We start from the raw sequence: 18,487 nt of genomic DNA, 5'->3' as shown, positions 1-18,487 counted from the left end.
AAATTCTCGTAGCGTGCACCGTGCACAGAGGTCCGGCGTGCATGGAGCTTTTTCGTAATGTGCACCGTGGATCACCGTGCATGGCCTCAACGTGCACGTGCACAGACCCCCCCATGGTGACCCTCATTGTAAGCAAGCCAAAGAACATTTTTTGTTGTGAAATTAATTGACGGATTGAGCTCCAAACTAAGGCATAATTAATTAATTTGGTTGTTCGATCGTCGAAAATGCACCGAAAATGGCGCACGTTGTCAATCCCATGGGACATCATTTACACGAAAGAGTTGTCCGCTTATACGGATGATTTCTTCTTTGACCCATGTAAATGAAATGCATTCGTACTGTTCATCGGAGTTCATTCCGTAACTTCAAAGGGATCTAAAATGACTTGTTATGATTACAAGTGCAGGTTCTACAAATTTGGAGACTTAAATGCCTCTGAATTATGAGCTATGAATTTAACACGCTAAAGTTCAAGATTACCCAATTCTCATGAAAGTAAACGCTTTATACTAACAGCTTTTCACATGCGTGACTGATAGCTGCAACTGATATTGATAAGGTTCAGTAACAAGAGAGATACCATAATGACACTGACAGTCTCTTAATTTATTCCTAATTAAAACATTATTTACAAGGAACACAAAGTCAAGTTTAACTCTCTTGGCACTGCATAAATTTAAAAGCGTTCACCAAATATTTGCGTAAAGTGAGCCTGCAAAACCGAAAATGGGTACCGTTTGTGTTTTAATTGCAAGTGGTCTCACGATAACCTTAGACACAGAAAACTATATGATATTATTGGAAAGAAGAAAGGTTCAGCTTTGCAATGAAATGTGTCTGATTTGCAGTGGTACATGAATGTACAGCGTAAAAAAAAAAGGGATAAATAAACATGCCGCAGAGTGGCGGAAGTAATTGTCAACAAAAAAAGTAAATGTAAACAAGCCTAACTCGACGATCAAATTCAGTCAGATCAACTATTTTTTTTCAACAAGTAGCAACCACGTGCATCTTGTTCATTTACAAACAGAAATAAATGCATATTTACCTTCCTAATTTTCACTGTCAACAACATACTCATCACAGTCACAGGTAAAGTGATCATTATTTTCCTGCTCCTTGTCGCTATCAGTATCGCTCATTTTTGCAAGAAAATCAGTAAATGAAAGCTTGGAAAATGTTCGAAACACAGTGCAGACGATCGGAAATGATGAAGAAACATAACAGCCTTCTGATTGGCCAGCTGTAGATAGCTGTTACAGTGTTAGCAAGGTAAGGTGACCTTATGACGCGAGCCACGATCGTGGCCCATGATCGTGGCCCATCGTGCCAAGAGGGTTGAGGATATTTTTTTCAGTGGATGTCAAACAGCAGTGTTTTGGTCAGAAACATATTATACACTAATTAATATTAATACAGTATATTTGAAGATCTGGCTTTCTTCATCTCAAAAATGTTTTTTTGTTTTGTTTTGCATTTGAGCAATATATTTGGGTATCATGATGTCGCATCCACAGGTCCTTGACCACACCTACCTTAAAAACATTGTGTTTTTTGATGGCGTGATTCACTTTGAGCAGTCAAAACTGAGACTTAAAGTTGAACTGAAGGGCATGTCAGATTTGTTACATCAGTAAGTTTCTTTGGGTCGAGTCTGAACTAACAGTGCATATATATATACCCATTTCGTTTAAATTTGCCATGCAGCCAGGCTGATCTAGCGTATCTAAGGGAGCGACCGCACATTTGAAAAACAGCAAGAAATCCTCGGTTTCTGATTGTGTTTTTGCTGGGTAGGTGCAGTTAATATGCACTGAATCTGAAACAACATGGAGCACCTTCTCCAATTCCAAATTACATAGGTCAATGCTGAGTTTTTCCTGCATTATTCGAGATGCTAAATTATAGAAATAAGAACAGGGCAGTACAGAGTTAGCATTGGTTCAAGTTTGAAGTAAACATGTTGTTTTTTATTGGTAAAAACTGTCATAACGCTTTTTACAAAACTTGTGTTTCAGGAGGGATTTTTACAAAATCCTAGGAGTTTCCAAAAATGCAGACATCAAACAAATCAAAAGACAGTACCGAAAACTGGCAAAAGAACATCATCCTGACAAAAACAAGGATGATCCAGAGGCAGCGGAACGGTTTCAAGACTTAGGAGCTGCTTATGAGGTATGTGCAGTGCCTCTTTCTACTGCCTGTTTTGCAATATAAACTGTTTGATTATGGGATGGGCATGTGTAAATTATGTGACTCAAATCAGTAAGTGATTTTACTTTTTTTGTTGTACTTTATCTATGTCTTATTTGTACTAGAGTACATGTACATGTATGATTGTCAAATAAAGGGGGGGGGGGGGGGGAGGGGGTCATGGCCCTTTTTTTGCACTGGCATGGGATGTGAGGTTGTAGTTCTGACAATATAACTTCTATGGGGTTGTACAGAAATAACAACCATATGTACAGTAACTTGAGTAAACCTCATCGAAAAGATAAACTTTATTATCTACATTTTTCTTGTTGAAATCAGCCAAGGAAAGTAATAGTGCTGGAACAACAACACCAGAGAAGTAACCATTCAAATTTGATAACAACTGGAAACATGTTCTGAGCCAGAAGGAATGATGGGTAATGTGGATTGTGACTCGGGTATTCATAATGCAGTGAGTGTCTTGTAAAATCTGGAGCCTATCCATGGATGAATATGTCTGTTGTAATAATAGCTCTTCCTGTCTCCAGGTGCTGTCAGATGAGGAGAAGCGAAAGGTATACGACAGGCATGGAGAAGAGGGATTGAAACAGGGAGACATGGGTGGTGATCCTTTCTCCAGGTTAGTTTATAAGGGCATCTATCGATCCTAGCCCAGTGATAGGTTCATAACTGTGTGTTGTCAGAGCCTGTCTTCATTGGTCTTCATGCGGTATGACAATTTATATTGTCATCATTTTCACGAGTTTTCATTCACAAGCACCTGGGAAATAAATCTCATGTTCCCCAGGCAATAAATCCCCGGTTACCATAGTTGCAGGAAGCAGGTTATACATGGATAATCAAAAGCAAACCCAATAGAAACGCTCGGGGATTCTTCGGCTCTTTTCATTGGTGTTTCCCCAGACCTAAACCGACGACACGACACTGCTTTGCAAATTTCCAAAAACGAACTGGCAAACTGGCAAAAGTAAACAAAAAACAAAACTACTTCATGAAAGGTCATACATTCATCAAAAACAAATGAAACCTAGCGATATGTTTTGTCTTCTTACAGAGTCATGGAGTGCGTGTATCTGTGTTTCAATACACAGGCGTTCGGAGAAACACGAACGTCAAGTTCAAGTAAAACGACCCCTGACACACACATTTTGACCCGTGCACAAGTCGTATCGATAAACGAAGCACAAATAAGAAACAATAATAAAAGCAAAGAAAATAGCAACAAGATATGCAAACATCTAACAAAGCCGAGCAAGCAGAATGACAGGTCTAATGAAAAACAAAGAGGTACTGAGTCAGAAACAAGATCGCGATTCTTTCCTTCGCTGCACGACGCAAATCTTCTGTGACCTTTGACCAAACGTAGCTTCCACATTCGATCACTCAGCTTAATATTTACAACAGAAAGCCGAGGGGGTGGAATACCGAGATGAACCTACAGAACTGTGCATCCTCAAACCTGACATATTCATCTCAACATTTAATGAACTCAAAAACACAGAAAGTTGCTTTCACACGCCAGCTTTGATTGCCAGTGGTTATCAAACCGGGACTCGTGTGGTTATCAGCACGGAACACGTGTTTCAAAGCATGGCTCCCTGGGTTGATTGTGCACTTATTTTCTCACTACCAAAATGATGACAAAAACGATGTTTGGTGGTTTGTTGACAGACCAGCTTTTTTGTCGGTCCTCGGGGGGCATATCGACTTTTGTTTCATATTTATTGACCGCGGCCTTCGGCCTTGGTCAATAAATATGAAACAAAAGACGATATGCTCCCCCTCGGACCAACAAAAAAGCTGGTCTGTCAACAACCCATCAAACATCTTATATTGTACGCTAACAATCCTTACCTTTTTCACATGTTGCATCAGTGCCATTGCCAAAGCTTTTAAAATTGTATTAGCTTCAAGTACAACTTTGCAAGAGTAACTGTTAGTACTGAAGGTTTGTTTTTCTATGTTGACAAATTATGTCAGAAGTGTTGATGTTCTTTGCTCTTTTATCTGTGTTGTTGAGTGAAAACTCTGTTTTACTGTGGCAGGTCAGAAAATAACTACTTCTTAACCTTTTAACAATGGTAATTAAAGCATGCACTGTTTTTGTTTTTGGCAGCTTTTTTGGCGACTTTGGATTCGGATTTGGTGGAAATCAACGAGATCAGGAAACACCTCGAGGAGGTGACATTGTGATGGATCTGGATGTCACACTGGAAGAACTCTACAACGGAGACTTTGTGGAGGTAAGCTGGGCAACAGTTCGTCAGTTGCTGGGTTCTTTGTTTTTGTCTTAAAAAAAAAAAAAGTAAATGAATAAGCAGGTCATCTTTTTACATTTAGTCAAGTTTTGACTAAATGTTTTAACGTAGAGGGGGGAATCGAGACGAGGGTGTGGTGTATGTGTGTGTGTAGAGCGATTTAGAGAAAACTACTAGACCGATCTTCATGAAATTTTACATGGGAGTTCCTGGGTATGATATATCCCCAGACGTTTTTTTCATTTTTGACTCACATGCGAAGCAAAAGTGAGTCTATGTACTCACCCGAGTCGTCCGTCCGTCCGGACGTCCGTCCGTCCGGAAAACTTTAACGTTGGATATTTCTTGGACACTATTCAGTCTATCAGTACCAAATTTGGCAAGATGGTGTATGATGACAAGGCCCCCAAAAACATACATAGCATCTTGACCTTGCTTCAAGGTCAAGGTCGCAGGGGCCATAAATGTTGCCTAAAAAACAGCTATTTTTCACATTTTTCACATTTTCTCTGAAGTTTTTGAGATTCAATACCTCACCTATATATGATATATAGGGCAAAGTAAGCCCCATCTTTTGATACCAGTTTGGTTTACCTTGCTTCAAGGTCAAGGTCACAGGAGCTCTTCAAAGTTGGATTGTATACATATTTTGAAGTGACCTTGACCCTGAACTATGGAAGATAACTGTTTCAAACTTAAAAATTATGTGGGGCATATGTTATGCTTTCATCATGAGACACATTTGGTCACATATGATCAAGGTCAAGGTCACTTTGACCCTTATGAAATGTGACCAAAATAAGGTAGTGAACCACTAAAAGTGACCATATCTCATGGTAGAAAGAGCCAATAAGCACCATTGTACTTCCTATGTCTTGAATTAACAGCTTTGTGTTGCATGACCTTGGATGACCTTGACCTTGGGTCAAGGTCACATGTATTTTGGTAGGAAAAATGTGTAAAGCATGTGAGTCGTATGGGCTTTGCCCTTCTTGTTTTGATAAATGTCTTTGATGACGTCATATCCGGCTTTTCGTGAAAGTTGAGGCGGCACTGTCACGCTCTCATTTTTAAACCAGATTGGTTGAAATTTTGGTCAAGTAATCTTTGACGACGCCCGGACTTTGGTATTGCATTTCAGCTTGGAGGCTTACAAATTAATGAGTTTGCTCATTAAAGTTGTCATTAAAATCGATTTTTCGCAAACAGATTTAAAATTGATTACATCGTATTCTTCATGACATTCTGAATCTAAAAATATATACATATGTCATGTTTACTCTTAAAATGTGATCACAATTAACGAAAATAGATTAATTAGTCTTACGAATAAAATTTAAGAAATCGATCCAAAAATGATTTCATCTTATTCTTTATCGTTTCCTGATTCAAAAAACATATAGAATAAGAACAAGTTTACGGATGCTAAGTTTCTGGAACAGTTACCGGACTTTCTTGAATATGCAAATAACCTACCAGGCTCGCTGCTTATTGTTGGTGACTTTAATTATCACTTTGACACTCCATCACACTTTTACACATCCAAAGTGCTTGACGTTCTCAATATGTTTGATCTGTGTCAGTCTGTTTCAGAGCCCACCCATGTACGTGGTCACATTGTTGATTGGGTTGTTTTCAGGGAAGAAGATGGTCTGGTTAAGTCGACGTCTGTTGAACCGTCCCTTTCGTCCGATCACTATTGTGTCACGTGCACTCTTGACTTCGCAAAACCCCCCTCCCCTAGAGTGTACAGGGAAGTTCGTAGACTGGCGTCTATGGACGTCGAGGCCTTTAAGGCCGACTTTCTTGCCGACTTGCCCTCACTGCCGTCCGCCGAACAGCTCTTTCGTGTTTTGCGTGCCATTCTGGACACACACGCCCCTTCTACCCGTCGTTTGGTCTCTAATCGTCCCCCCTCCCCGTGGTATAGCGGTGTGGGACCTGAACTACAAGACGCCAAGCGGGAGAGGAGGGGGGCGGAGCGTCAGTGGCGCGCCACAGGTCTAACCGTGCACCGGCAAGTATTTCAGGCGGCCAGAAACCGGGTCATCGCCATCGTCGACCATGCCAAGTCTGCATTCTTCTCATCCAAAATACTCGCATGCACCTCAGTCAAACAGCTGTTTAGTGTCACCAATGACATCTTAGGCAAGGTGACTTGTCCCCCTCTTCCCACTATGTTCTCTGTACATGAGCTTCCCCAGAAGTTCGCTGACTTTTTCACTGCGAAGATCGCGCTTATTCGCGAGAAGCTTGATTCTGCTGTTGTCCCGCCTTCACCGGTTGCCGATAGGATGTATTGTGGTCCAGCTCTGCAGCGTTTTGAGCCTGTCACCAGCGAGTTTGTAAAAAAGGTGTGTTTAGGCGCTAGTCCGAAAACGTGCGAGCTTGACCCCATTCCGTCCTCTCTGCTGTGTGATTGTATTGATGACCTTCTTCCATATCTCACTCACGTCATCAACGACTCTCTGACTTCCGGCTCATTCCCAGATGAATTCAAACCTGCAATAGTTAGGCCCCTCATCAAAAAACCTTCACTTGACAAGAATTCCTTGAAAAACTTTAGGCCCGTTTCGAACTTGTCATTCCTTTCAAAAATCACTGAAAAAATTGTCCTTTCACAACTTCTCACTCATCTAGAGCAAAACCACCTTCTCAACACCCATCAGTCTGCATACAGGAAAAACCATAGTACTGAGACAGCACTTCTGAAGATTGTAAACGACATCCTTCTTGGCTTTGACGAAAATCAGGTCTCCATTCTAACACTACTGGACTTGTCTAGCGCATTTGATACGATAGACCACGAAATTCTGCTCCACAGGCTTCAGCACTCCTTTGGTGTTCATGATCTGGCCCTTTCCTGGGTTCGTTCGTACCTTACTAACCGGACGCAGACCGTTTGTGTCAACGGCATCAAATCTCAACCTTCAGCTCTCCAGTACGGTGTCCCGCAAGGGTCCGTGCTTGGCCCCATACTTTTCGTTCTATATGCCTCCCCTGTGTCCGATGTTATCAGTCGCCATGCGTTGTCGCACGAGAGTTTCGCTGATGATACACAGCTTCATCAGTCTGCCCCTCTTGCTGAAGTTGACGTTCTGGTATCTCGGACACAGGATTGCATTGCGGACCTCAGTGATTGGATGTCTTTAAACAAACTCCAGTTAAATAGTGACAAAACCGAAGTTATGCTGGCCTGTCCCAAGAAATTTCTCAATCACCCTTCTCTTCCTGCCTCTCTCACTGTCAATGAACTACCTATCTCTTTCTCTCCGTCTGTCCGCAGCCTTGGCGTCACTCTCGATCCAACTCTCTCTTTCCAAAAACACATCTCTAACATCTGCAAGTCCGCCTATCTAGAGCTGCGCAAGATTAGTTCAGTCCGTCACTACCTCACCACTGATGCAACCAAAACGTTAGTGTGTTCTTTAGTCCTCTCAAAGATAGATTATTGCAATTCTCTTCTGGCCGGTCTCCCTAAGTACCTTTTAGATAGACTTCAAAGGATCCAAAATAACGCTGCCCGCCTGGTCTTCAAATCTTCCAAGTATGAACACGCCACACCCCTTCTTCACTCTCTACACTGGCTGCCTATCACTAAAAGGATCGAATACAAACTCTCCTCTCTTTCTTTTGCCGTCGTTTCTGGTTCTGCCCCAGAATACTTCTCAGAACTCCTCAATCTCTACACCCCCTCTCGTCAGCTTCGCTCCGCCGCCGACACTCGACTCTTCCGACTCCCCACAGTGCAAACAAAGACATGTGGCGAGAGGTCCTTCGCCTATCAAGCCCCTGTGACCTGGAATAGATTACCTCTGCCTCTCAGACACACAGATTCTCTCACTACATTCAAGACAAATCTCAAAACACACCTCTTTCAGCGCAAGTGATTTTCCCTCCAGCACCTCCCCACCCACCCCATCCCGCCCCACCTCACCCCCTACCTAGTGCCTAAAATAACGTGTATATATATTTTCTGCGCTTTGTGTCAGCACTGTTTGTGTGTGTGTAAATAGTATTGTTGACACGTTTTTATACAGTAGCCTTATGTGGTTCTTGTGCCTAGGCTGTGTATTGGATTGTCATTGTATGCCTGCATCATTAGTTGTCAGTAATTATTACATGTGCTGATTGTTCTCTTTGCCTGCGCGCGTATAGTATGTTGGTTATGATTGGTCATAGTATGTTTGTTTATGTTTGGTCGTTATCTTTGCCTGTGCGTGTATTGTATGTTTGGTCGTTTTCTTTGCCTGTGCATGTATAGTTTGTTGGTTATGTTTGGTCGGTTTCTTTGCCTGTGCGTGTATAGTATGCTTGGTCGATGTATGTATTGTAAAGCGCAAAGAGTAGACATTTTTCTAGAATAGCGCTATAAAAGTTTGCATTATTATTATTATTATAGATATGATAGGTTGTATTCAAAACAAGCTCAGAAAGTTAACACGAATACAGAAAAGCGCGCTTTCCTGCTTAGCACAATACGCTACCGCGCTATTCTGGCGTGTGCATATCACAGCGTTTTGCACGTGGGAGGTGAGCGATTTCCTTCTCGCGGGGATTGACGAAGCTGTACTGTCTTGGTGAAAAAAATACAGTGCGTTCAGTTTCATTCCGTGAGTTCGACAGCTTGACTAAATGTAGTAATTTCGCCTTACGCGACTTGTTTCATTTCAATTTGATTTCAGGATGATATGCCACTCTCTTTTCTGTTTTTATATATACATGTAATGATGTATGTATATATTTTTTTTTCATTTGAATATAGGGGGGAAAAATGCTCCCAACTTCCCACAGATAAATATTTTGATTATTCTTTTTCTAAGATGCCGGCTAAAGGAGGAAAGCATTTATAACCTCATATGACTTGATTTCATGTCATAGATCAAGCTATAATTCTGTTTGTTTTTCATCAGGTTTTGCGATACAAGCCTGTTGCCAAGCCAGCCAAGGGCAAGCGAAAGTGCAACTGCCGCATGGAAACCGTCACACAGCAGCTTGGGCCAGGCCGCTTCCAGATGTCCCAACAGCAAGTGTGCGATGAGTGTCCAAATGTCAAGTGAGTTTTGTCATTTTCACATCCGGGTTCAGTGGAATCCCACCCGTTGGAGTACTATTAAATCTGAGAAAATCAAGTTTTGAAATGGAGGTACCGTATTTTTGGGACTATAACGTGTTTCAGTGTAAAAGGCGCAACCCCCATTTTTAAGTTTAAAATGAGAAAAATCCACACAATAGGCGCTTCCAGCATTCTGGTCGTAAATCAAATGAAGTATACAGAGTGGAAATAAGTTTTTTTCCCGATGTGCTGTGAGATGAAAGAGTCTGCATTCTCAGAGCTGCTTGGCCTAATGTGACCTCAGGTCAACGACCACATTTCTGAGCTGAGACCTTGTTTACAGACACTGACCTTCTGACCCCTGGTCAATGAGGAGTTTTAACTATGACACTGACGCCTTTAATGTCTGGGGAGAAACAGAAAGATAAGAAATAGAAGCAGAAACATGCAAATCACTAGTGAGGGATTGTTCCCTTTCTTTGTATAGCAATGTGTGTACATCATGATCTGTACTCTTCTTTAGCCATACACAAGGCGATACCGGTCAATAGGATGCAGGGTTAAAAGTTGAGGAAAAAAGTTGCGCCTTATAGTCCCAAGAGTATGGTACATAATTTACAGAGCTTATGAACAGAAACTTGTAAAAAGTTGTCTAAAAATGGGGGGGGGGGGGTGATGGTCTTAGAAGGGGGTAATCGCTGTATACAGGTAATTTTAATAAGTCAGATGACTACATTTCCCGAGCATAAGTTGTCAGCAGCAGTTGCGGGCCAGGCATTTTGTTAAGAGAGTTGAGAGTGAAGTCAGAGGAATCTCCCTATTGATGCAGGAAGGCTGATATTGTGATAACATCCGGCTAGAGTATTAAGTAGGAAAGAAGCAGCTGCGAAACAAAAGTATCAGTGCTAAGCTTTGTTTACCTTCAAGTTCAAATACAAATTTCCAAGTCTTCCTGCTTTGTTATAACTTGCTTACTTGGAAGTTTTATTCAATGACTGAAAATTTAATATTCTTTGGCATTTTATCTTACAAATTACATTGCCTGCATTTGTTGGTTCATAAACAAAAAGTATATACAGTTTTAATCGAAGAAAGATTGAGTTGTGCCAACTGTTGTCTGTTTCCAGGTTTGTTCCAGAGGAGAAAATGTTGGAATTGGAAATTGAGCCAGGCATGAGAGATGGACAGGAGTATCCCTTTGTGGCTGAAGGCAAGTCTTTGTCTGTTTGTGTTACATGTACACCTCAGTGTGTATGTGTGAGCACTTTTTTGGTCTGTTTTTTTCTTTTTCCTTCTCCCACTTAAATGTCTGAAAAAGAAAATAATATGGTCAACATGAAAACCCTGCCATGAGTGATATACCAATACCATAAATATTTGTATTTGAATGGTTTTGTGTTCTGCTTGAAAGTAAACAGTGAGCAAAGGTTCTTATTCTTAAAGCTGAAAAAAAAAGAAAAAAAAGGGGGGGGGATCAATCCTTTCTTCTTCTGAAAATAGAAATGTCTGTCTTGCAGGAGAGCCGCATTTGGATGGGGAGCCTGGTGACCTGCGCTTTATCATCAGACAGGTCAAGTGAGTACCTGTACCTTCCTCTCGTCTAGAGTACTATAAGTCAGAGCTGAGCAGTCTTTCATGAGGCGGAGATCCAAATTCCGGGTGTAAACTGGGTTTACGCTTGATTTTGTTTCCCTGATTATCGTCTTTTGAAATAAATAGTTGCTGTACATTCCAGGATACCTGTCTTGCCTTATAGAAAAAGTGTTGAACTAGCACAGATGTGTCCAGGTTTTACATGGGATAAAAGCGTCCTTACCCCCCGTGGGTTAGGGGGAAGAATTTACCCGATGCTCCCCAGCATGTCGTAAGAGGCGACTAACGGATTCTGTTTCCCTTTTTACCCTTGTTAAGTGTTTCTTGTATAGAATATAGTCAATTTTTGTAAAGATTTTAGTCAAGCAGTATGTAAGAAATGTTAAGTCCTTTGTACTGGAAACTTGCATTCTCCCAGTAAGGTAATACATTGTACTACGTTGCAAGCCCCTGGAGCAAATTTTTGATTAGTGCTTTTTTTTAACAAGAAACAATTGACAAGTGGCTCTATCCCATCTCCCTACTTTCCCCGTCGCGATATAACCTTCGTGGTTGAAAACGACGTTAAACACCAAATAAATAAAGAAAGAAAAGCGTCCTTCTACTTGGACACAAAACAAAAATCCACAGTCTGGGAAAATGTGGCACCTAAATGACACATGTTAATTGGCAAAGTAAATTCAGCTAACAAATCCAAGCTACTCGTCTGCACGGGAAGGAAGGTATCTAAGTTTTCAGAAGAGAATTGTTTCTGATTGATGTTTTCTTCCTTTCGGAGATGTGAAATCAAGATAGCTTTTGTTGTGTTTGATGATTAAATGGTGGAGGGGGGGGGGGGGGGGGGGGGGTAGGGGCTTGTAAAGTTTTGATTGTTTGGATAGGCATGAGCTAATCATGCTTTTTTTTAATAGTATTTTTGTTCTCAATCTTGGACAAGATATTTTTTTTGTAAAGATTCACACATATATTCAGAGTTTTTGTTATAACATTTTGTTTTTCAGACATCCCCGATTTGAGAGGAAAGGTGACGATCTCTACGCCAATGTAACTGTTTCATTACAAGACGCGCTGATTGGCTTTGAGATGGATATAGCGCACCTTGATGGACACAAAGTGAGAACTTTTTGTTGTTGTCTTTATTGTTAATTGTATCAGGTTTTCCTCTTTGAAGATAATGGATGTGACTGATGCTTGAATGGTCAAACTTCTGGCTTTGTTTAGCAGTAACCAACTATTTGGGTTGTCAGTTGTTTAATTATAAATAATGTAGTTGGATATCTAGATACTGTCTGATTCTACCCTCTAAAGACCTTGCAGTTGCTATTTTAAAAACATACTTTTATAAAAAATTTTAAAAAATTGATATTATTCAAGATGTATGTAGTTAAATTTACTTCAAAGAGGTAAATGTAAGTCATTGTTAGGGCCTTTGATTTGATGTGTAAATTGGCTTATGTGATGAAAAACTAAATTATTAACATTACTCTCTTACCTATGGACATCCCCAGTCAAGGAAGGCATATACACTCACAAAAAAGGGGGGGGGGGGGGGGAGAGAAAGAGAGAGAGAGGGTGGGAGTGTGATTGATTGAGTGCTAATGCAGATGAACTGACTGGAGCTTAATTTTGCAGGTCCATATAGTCCGTGACAAAATCACATGGCCCGGTGCAAGGATGCGCAAGGCCAACGAAGGAATGCCAAATTATGAAAACAACAATTTTAAAGGTTCTTTATTTATAACCTTCGACATTGACTTCCCCAAGGGTTCACTGACTGAGGAGGATAAGGAAGGTATGTTGAACATGTTCTCCCCATTCTTCCATAGCATATTGTATGCACAACAAAAATACCTGAACTTGTTTCAAATTGCTGAAAACTTTGCCATTACTTTGGCAGAGCTGCCATATTTTTTCTTTTAACTTGAGAACATTGCTGAGACTTTTATGGCCATGTAGGCAGATTTGTCCAGATAAAAGATTCTTTGCAACATCCCTGAAAAAATTGACATTGAAAGGGTGCTAACATTTTGCAGGAGAAGGGATGTAACTTGGAATTGACTTGACATTCAAGTCTTAGTGAGTTGTCTATCTTGTATCAGAAATGAGTTTGTTTCTATCTTTGAGCCCACCATCTTTCCCTTATGGCTTAGATGTGTACTGATTTTTGCTCAATTAATTAATTCATTTTTGACTCACATGCGAAGCAAAAGTGAGTCTATGTACTCACCCGAGTCGTCCGTCCGTCCGTCCGTCCGTCCGTCCGTCCGGAAAACTTTAACGTTGGATATTTCTTGGACACTATTAAGTCTATCAACACCTGATGTGGCCTGATGGTGTATGGTTACAAGATCTCAAAAAACATGTGCGGCAACTTGACCTCACTTCAAGTTCAAGGTCACAGGGGCCGTAATTGTTGTCTTAAAAACGACCATTTTTCACATTTTCGCATTTTTTTCTGAAGTTATCGAGAATGGCAACCTTAGCTATGTATGCTATACAGGGCAATGTAAGCTCTATCTTTGGACACCAGTTTGGTTGACCTTGCTTCAAGGTCAAGGTCGCAAGGGTCCTTTAAAGTTGGATTGTATACATAGTTTGAAGTGACCTTGACCTTGAACTATGGAAGGTAACTCTTCCAAATCTACATATGTGTGAGGGAAATACATTATACTTACAAAAGTGAGTCTATATACTCACCGACATCGTCCGCCTGTCCTTCCGGGCGTCCGGGCGTCCGCCCCCCCCCGTCCGTCTGTGAAACCTTTAACATTGTATATTTCTTGGACACTTAAGTCTATCAACACCAATTGTGGCCTGATGGTGTATGGTTACAAGATCTTCAGAAACATGTTTGGCAACTTGACCTCACTTCAAGGTCAAGGTCACAGGGGCCATAATTGTTGTCTTAAAAACAATTGTTTTTCACATTTTCACAGTTTTTTCTGAAGTTATTGAGAATGGCAACCTTAGCTATGTATGCTATACAGGGCAAAGTAAGCCCTATCTTTGGACACCAGTTTGGTTGACCTTGCTTCAAGGTCAAGGTCGCAAGGGTCCTTCAAAGTTGAAATGTATATATTTTGAAGTGACCTTGACCTTGAACTATTGAAAATAACTCTTCCAAAACTACATATGTGTGAGGGAAATACATTATATTTTCATACTAACTCACATTAGGTTACATATCTTCAAGTTCCAGGTCAGTTTGAGTTAAACTGATATTTGTCATTTCTGAAAGAAAGATCAAGGTCTGTTCAGCATGTGAGTCGTGTGGGCTTTGCCCTTCTTGTTTTACTTGCCATAATGGCTCAATTGCAAAGTAAAAAAAAAAAAAAAAACACACTAACCAAGTATCATTAATACTGATGTTTCCTGTGAGTATAATATATTTTTTGCTGTTTGTTTCAGGGTTGAAAGCGATTTTGAAGCAAGATATAAAACAGACAGTGTACAACGGTCTTTGAGGATGTGGGAGTGTGTGTGTGTGTGATACATGTACAGTAATGTTTAACAGTTTGTGTTTTTTAATCTGATTGATGTCTTTGACAATCTGGTAGATTTTTTTCGCCTTTCTTCATTTTCTGAACAAGGTTCCGTCTCCAAAGTTCAATTTTTTTTTAAACTTAGATATGTTCGTGAATCAAACTGTTTCTTCAGTTCAGTGCCAAGGTTTGTTACGGTGTTAAATTAGTCAAGTTGGCTGTCTTTTGCTTGTTTCAGTGGAATCTACTGATTGTGAACAGGGATTAGTGACATGTCTTGGGGAGCACATAAAATTCCCTCAAACATTCTGTTTTGAGCTCTCTCACAGTACAGCTCAGCAGATTGCCCTGTAAATAAAGATTAGTGCATATATACCCACTGGAGTAGTTAGGGTGCCTTTTCAGGAAAAAGAATAATGCTGTCAACACACACACACAATCTCATTTTTGAGCAAGTTTGGGTTATTTTAGAGAAATTTTGGTTGCTTTATACCTTTCAGGAATGTTGTTGGTGTGAGATTATGATGGGAAAGATGTTGGTTGGACCAGGGGAAGATTTTCAGGGAGAGAGAGGGATTTACTGGGTTGGCAGAAAAAAAGTTCTTCAGAGTTTTGACATCTGCATCACCATTCAGTTCGAGAAGGTATTGTGACATTATTTTTTTATATTATGTTTTTTAATCATTGTTGTTTTGTCTCTGTGCAACTGGAACTTAATCAGTGGTGCCAAGGGTGTTCTAATTTCCGTTGGAAAAACTTCTGCAATCTCACATCTTCTTTGGCTGTTTTCAATGTGCTAAATGACCTGTGAGTCTTGAACTTGTGTTGCATGAGAATGGATCGAATTCAGATGTGCAGGTGTGATGGTTTTAGATTACCATGGAATAAAAGATTGGTATGCAAGAGTGATACGGTATGATCAGACTAAATCCTGGATGTGGATGTGGATACAATTACATTAACCTCACATTTGAGTGCTTGTGATATCAGTATTTTGCACAGAGTATGATGAAAGTGGTTGTTGTGTTCTTTGGGTGCGTGCAGTTTGCAAATTCGGGCAGTTTGTTACAATTTGAATGAAAAGCATGAATTGTTGAAGGTGTCTGAAAACTGTCTTCCTTGGTTTATGATTTTGTTTGTTGTGTGTTTGAATAGTTGGAATATACTTGTGAATGTCTCAAGGACTTTGACACTCCTCAGTTAAAAGATCAAAATATTGGGTGTTATTTTCATGAAAATAGCTAAAAGGTGTGAAACCAGGTGTGTCAGATATTATTGCGAATTTGTTTTATTGTTCGATTCTGATGTTCGATATGCTGATATTTTTTTCATGTTGGTGTGTAAGGATAGTTTTGTTAAGAGTTGAAAACTGTTCCAAAAGACACACTTTTTTCGTAAGTATGAGGCTATTCCAAAATAAAACAAACCCATTGTTTTGGGTGTTACTGTTAGTTATGTGTCAAGTTGTTGTACATGTAGTACTAAATAGACAATTGATCTTGTCAGTGTAAAAGTAAGAATAGACCTGACAGAAAGTTTTCATTTTATCGGGCACTTGGCAGTCAGATGCTCAATCCACTATTTTCTCTGATTGGAATTTTATGGTTGTTGTGACCTTTTATCGAATGACAGGGTGTCAAATATCTTCTTTCTCTATTTTGTCTGACTTTCTTGAAGATGTTTTCAAGTTTGTTAGCGTGTATTTGAGCCTTTTGAATCTTGATATGTGTTTTTGACAGTAGATGGTAAGTGCTAAAAAGAAAGTTCAATCAAACCCATTGAATGAATGGTAAGAACATTTCGTAATGTATTACTAATTTTGCATGGTGGTTTGTTGTTGCGCTTGAAGAGAGAATGAGAGAAAAAGAGCACATGTTAAAGTTGAATAAAAACCATTTTAACTTTCCCGTGGATGTGTTTGTGAATGTGACTGAAGGATGAATGAATTCATACTGATGAGCTAATGTTCATCTTACTACTACTACAACTACTAATACAACAACATGTACTACTAATAGAATGTTCTTAGATGACGCTATCCATCTCGAAATAGCGGCCTAAGGACAAACGTAAAAATATACACTGGACATTTAAATATAACATTTTACACATGAAAATAGAACAATGTACAAGCAAATAATAACTGATCATCATGAACCACAAGCTTTAATACACAGCATGTACGAAACAACAACCACATAATATAGACGTTTTTATGAACAATGATATAAAGCTCTCTAGGACATTGTACATTTTGTACTGAAAAATGGATATTTTTTGGACGGGTACTCAATGGGTAGAGGAAATGTGAGGATGTTAAGCTTCATGTCAGCCGATGGGGAGTTTTATTTTATGTGGGGTGCGTTTGGTTTTGCTGGACGTAAACCCATAGCTATTGGCTCCAGCGAACCCTATTACATCCTCCCGCCCACTGTCACTTTCACACTCGAAGTGTTCTCATTCTCACAGAAAATATCACCCGCATATTTACACCGCTAGCCACATTTCCCCCCTGACCAGAAATCAAAGTTCACGCTTCATTAAGCACAGAACAACTCTTCCATGTTGATTACTACCGTGGAGCGGAACGCCCGGGTGAAACCCGACAAAGCTCAGTGAAACAATCTCACAATGCTTCACGTGCGCAAAAACAAAAAGAATCCCCCAGTGTCCAATTGAGAGCGGCAATGCTGTCGCTGGCTCCGCTCTCCGGGGAGGTGTTCGAGGCGTTATCATCAAGTTAGGCTGTTACATCTGGTGTAACGCAGCAGCACAAAAATCGTTTCCACCCTCCTACCTCCGCTAACAAACCAAGGGAATAACGGCTGACTCGGGAGGAGTTTGGGAATTAGACCGAAAGGAAAAGACGTTAATTATTGTTTGCTGTTGTGTGGATTCGATTTAGACACCCGAACTTGTAGACATTTACTATGACATAAACATGGTATTATGGATCCTTTGATTCACACACACACACACACCAAAAAGTCATTTTATTTCATAGGCCTTGGTCATTTTTGTCGGATGCAATATATACATTTATTACCAATTCAGTGCCCCATATGGCTTTTTGACCAATCAGGACGGATTCTAGGTGACCTGTTAAATGTTATAACGTTCAGGGACCCTTTTCGTATATCAAGCTAAAAATTGACAAAACAAAGTAAAAATGTAAATCAACAATATCAGCGTGATTTATTCTACAGAATGACACTTCAAATGCTGTCAGATAATACTCTCTTTATCTAAAAAAAATACCGATAAGCGAGTTTTGTCGGTGGGTGCTTTACGGAACAGCAAGGTACCGCCCATCCTCTGAGTGTGAAATGCCGACACGCTCACTTGAAATCTAAATTACCTAAGTTCGGAAAATCAAGTGAAATTGCGTCACTCGCGTTACGTCAAATGTATCTTTACGTCATTTCCCATCCGTCTTGAGTCGGTTCTAAATCTGTCGCTCTCTATTCAACAAGAAAAAGCGAAGCAACCGAAACGCATGTTGAACATGGTTTATCGGCTTGTGAGATTGTTGTGTGTCAAACGCATTTGATCTGTGAATATTCATCACGTCAGGAGTATTACTCTGACTGGCTGACCCAGGTCACGAGAATTCTTTGACTGACAGGCATAATCAGTTCCCATTGCGGCTGTTCTGTCTAATTCAGTCGCGGGGTCGCTTCGAAATTTGTTTTGGTCAAATTAAACGGTAATAAAACCGTGATTTCTAATATCAATCAATCAATCAATATGAGGCTTATATCGCGCGTATTCCGTGGGTACAGTTCTAAGCGCAGGGATTTTATTTGTATTTTTATTTTTTATTTTTATGCAATTTATATCGCGCACATATTCAAGGCGCAGGGATTTATTGATGCCGTGTG

The 18,487-nt window shown here is 40.2% G+C and overlaps 1 protein-coding gene across 1 annotated transcript in view; it reads left to right on the top strand.

Annotated features, from left to right (window-relative positions):
• LOC138959011 (dnaJ homolog subfamily B member 11-like) overlaps positions 1–16,513 on the top strand; it is a 28,552-nt gene extending 12,039 nt beyond the window's left edge. The window contains exons 2-10 of the mRNA XM_070330369.1: positions 2,022–2,178; positions 2,745–2,836; positions 4,334–4,460; positions 9,389–9,531; positions 10,659–10,741; positions 11,049–11,106; positions 12,126–12,237; positions 12,757–12,916; positions 14,533–16,513. Coding sequence (XP_070186470.1) covers positions 2,022–2,178; positions 2,745–2,836; positions 4,334–4,460; positions 9,389–9,531; positions 10,659–10,741; positions 11,049–11,106; positions 12,126–12,237; positions 12,757–12,916; positions 14,533–14,588 — 988 coding nt within the window. The 3' untranslated portion in view covers positions 14,589–16,513. The remainder of the gene's footprint in view (positions 1–2,021; positions 2,179–2,744; positions 2,837–4,333; positions 4,461–9,388; positions 9,532–10,658; positions 10,742–11,048; positions 11,107–12,125; positions 12,238–12,756; positions 12,917–14,532) is intronic.
• Positions 16,514–18,487: the final 1,974 nt, after the last annotated feature.

Source organism: Littorina saxatilis, linkage group LG2, assembly GCF_037325665.1.
Source record: "Littorina saxatilis isolate snail1 linkage group LG2, US_GU_Lsax_2.0, whole genome shotgun sequence".
Classification (NCBI taxonomy): Eukaryota; Metazoa; Mollusca; class Gastropoda; order Littorinimorpha; family Littorinidae; genus Littorina; species Littorina saxatilis.
Note: the sequence above shows the minus strand (reverse complement) of the source record. Positions and strands in the feature narration are given on the sequence as shown.